The following is a 3,073-nucleotide window of genomic DNA, read 5'->3' on the forward strand; positions in this document are numbered from 1 at the left end:
AAAACTTTGGCGGTCACATTCAAGATCTTTGAGCAGTGCATACATTGTGGTTCTTTCTTTCTAAACAAAGCCCCTGTATGATGAAGTGAAGGACCATGACTTTCTCCACTACAACAAACATGCATTAGGCTTTTTTCAACTACACAACACTTCTTCTCATTAAGATTTGGCAATACAAATTATCTTACCTCAAGAACAAGCCAGAGCTGTCCACCCACATATCGATCTGCCTTGTAAAACATTCCATAAAATTTAACCACATTGGGATGATTAGGAAGAAACTGTAAGATATTATACTCTGCTTCAATCTCCTCGTCCATGTCCTAAATTGGAGACACACAGAGCACACACTTCGTAAGTATCACTAGGAAGAGAGAGCCCCCAAATTTGGTCCCGCTAGTGCACTGTTTCTCAACCTTGTCAATTTTAAGGCATGTGGACTTCAACTCCCAGAATTCCACAGCCAGCATTGCTGGCTGTGGAATTCTGGGAGTTGAAGTCCACATGCCTTAAAATTGTCAAAGTTGAGAAACACTGCGCTAGCGATACTATCAGCTCTTCTGAAGATGACATGTGCAACCTTCCAGTGGATCTGGAGTGCAAATGACTCAAAGAAAATTATAAAACTTCCTATGGCTTTAGGATTATATTGCAAAATATTAAAATATTGAGAGCTATTCAAGCAATAATAAAAACATGTTAGTTTGTGAACCATCTGGAGTTTTGAAGTATTTGTATTGTTACAGACAAATAATAGATGGCAAGTCTTATTTAACGCTGAGCTTCTTTGTTCAACACAATTGTGTTTTACTTCTGTTATCTGAATTGCAATCACATTCCTCTAACTTTTAGTTGCCTTGAACTATGAGATGGGCAGCATATAAATTTAATAAATAAATAAACTTTTTACTTCCACTGAACCATTTTATGTTCTTCTTAACAAAACCTCCAATTTGACTCAGTTTTACTCATATAGTGTCATTTTTTTAAAAGCATTGTTAAAAACCAGCCTTTATTTCAAGCAAAGACCTTACTTCCAATATCTTAGAAAGCTAAATAAAATATGAAAAATATTTTCAAAACTTTGACCATCAAAATAACCACACCAATTAAACAGAATGTTATTTTATTATATATGGAGCAAACGTTCTTTCTGTAACACAATATATCTCAATAAGTTGGGATGGTGTTTCCTTATAGACATCTTTGAATAAAGCATGGCATTTTATTGCAATATCTGGAAAGCTGAGTATCTTAGGTGTCCTTGGATAACCTTCCCTCCCTTTGCATTTGAGAAAAGTATTTGAGTTTATGAAAGAAAAACAAAGCAATATGATTTTGTTTTCAGAACCCAAAACATTATCAAATTCCAAAATGCAGGCTCCATGTTTTGCACAGAATATGAGATTAGATTGATGCATTCCAGCCTTGTACTTTTCCCATTGAACAGGAGTGAACAGGTAAACAAAAAACATTGAATTAATTTGGGACTCTGTCCAATTTGGGAACAACTGCCTTGTTTTCTATCATCATGTGCATCACATAACTAAAGTTCACGTTCAGAAAGCTTTCATTTTATCTAAATAGAAGCTTCACAGCCTCTTGTGAATTCACAGTATAAATAGTTTGTAACTGTTTAAAATTGTGTTCTTTACTCACATTAATAGGATCTAGAATCTTCACTGCTGCCAGGCTGCCATCCTTCTTATTAGTAACCTTATAGACTTTACCATATGTTCCTTTTCCAATAGTCTCAATAATTTCCCAGGTATCTGTGGGGTCAAGTAAAGATTCCAGTCCAATCATATTCTGATTATACTGAAGCACGCCATAGAGTGGCTTCCTGGGAGAAATAGGATAAGAAAACAGTTGAATAGCTGTCATAATTATAGGAAATCAGTTGATTCAGTGATTCACATGGCCACGTTTACAAAGCAGTATCTTGATGGCTATGATGGAGGCTTTCATAAAAGAATATTATGTGACTGTTTTGCCAAATCTGGGGGCAAATTGTAGTAACATACACAGGAACAGTCATACAATTTCCTGCAGCCATTAAGATTTGGTTTTTAAGTTTTTGCTCGTGGTGGCTTAGTCAAAGTGAGCTTTCATATAATACTTTTTCAGAATATGGAGGAGATGGAGACTACATGCCAAGCTAACTAAGTGAGTTTTGGAACATTTTGCCCAATATGGCACACCTGTAATGAAAGCTCAGATTTTCCCAAGTATATTCATATAGTTCTCTACAAATGTGGATCTTTAAACTAGAGCCTACCCTGCAAACCAAAATATAGTGATAGCATCCCACCAATTAGATATTATATACAGTTTACAGGACAACTTCAACGTCTTCAACAGTTTGATTTTTTTTTTCTTAAAACAGCTTGCCAAGATCTACAGCTTTCAGATACACAGAGGGACAGGACAGATAATTTCTTCAGAAGATTTCTGTCTTTCCCCTGAAAAATGATTCTGAAAAAAAGACAAACTCTTTCTTTATACTCTAAAAACTTCCAGCTGCCCAGAGAAGTTGACCTAAATCAACCATGATGTTCTTTAAAAGTTGAAAAGAGTGCCAGAACCCATTTTATCTTCAGTTACAGAGAAATTTAATCCCTTTCTTAAGAAAGATGAGGCTATAGATATCATTTGTTATTGCAGAGATGCACTCTCTTTGTCCAACTATGCTGGGCAAAAAGAGAGCTAGTCAATCTCACATTCTTAATATTCCTAAGAATTAACCTGACAGTAGAGGAACATCTGTCAAATGAACAACGCATCAATAAAACAAAAAGGTTATGGCAAATTTTTACATTATCACTCTGATGAAGGGTATATCTGGCAATATTCAGTCCCAATTTTTTTAAAATAAATGTGTTTGCTAGATGGTATCCTACCAAACTCATATATCTATCCCAGATAAAGCAAAGAGAAAACAGAGATGCATTTGAAAACATTCATCACAAGGATTGCTCCCTAGAGTAACCCTCATCCATTTTAGAAAGATGTATGTCAACATTTATGGCTTATGGCATGAAACATTTCAGTTGAAATGATATTATGGCCATCT

The 3,073-nt window shown here is 35.2% G+C and overlaps 1 protein-coding gene across 1 annotated transcript in view; it reads right to left on the reverse strand.

Moving 5' to 3' along the window:
- Positions 1-1,806, reverse strand: part of MYO3B (myosin IIIB) — a gene marked incomplete at its 3' end in the record, with an annotated part of 162,826 nt that extends 161,020 nt beyond the window's left edge. The window contains exons 1-2 of the mRNA XM_029284724.1: positions 1,660-1,806; positions 189-323 (exon numbers count right to left, since the gene is read on the reverse strand). Coding sequence (XP_029140557.1) covers positions 189-323; positions 1,660-1,806 — 282 coding nt within the window. The remainder of the gene's footprint in view (positions 1-188; positions 324-1,659) is intronic.
- Positions 1,807-3,073: the final 1,267 nt, after the last annotated feature.

Source organism: Protobothrops mucrosquamatus, unplaced genomic scaffold, assembly GCF_001527695.2.
Source record: "Protobothrops mucrosquamatus isolate PMUCROS unplaced genomic scaffold, P.Mucros_1.0 scaffold866, whole genome shotgun sequence".
Lineage (NCBI taxonomy): Eukaryota > Metazoa > Chordata > Lepidosauria > Squamata > Viperidae > Protobothrops > Protobothrops mucrosquamatus.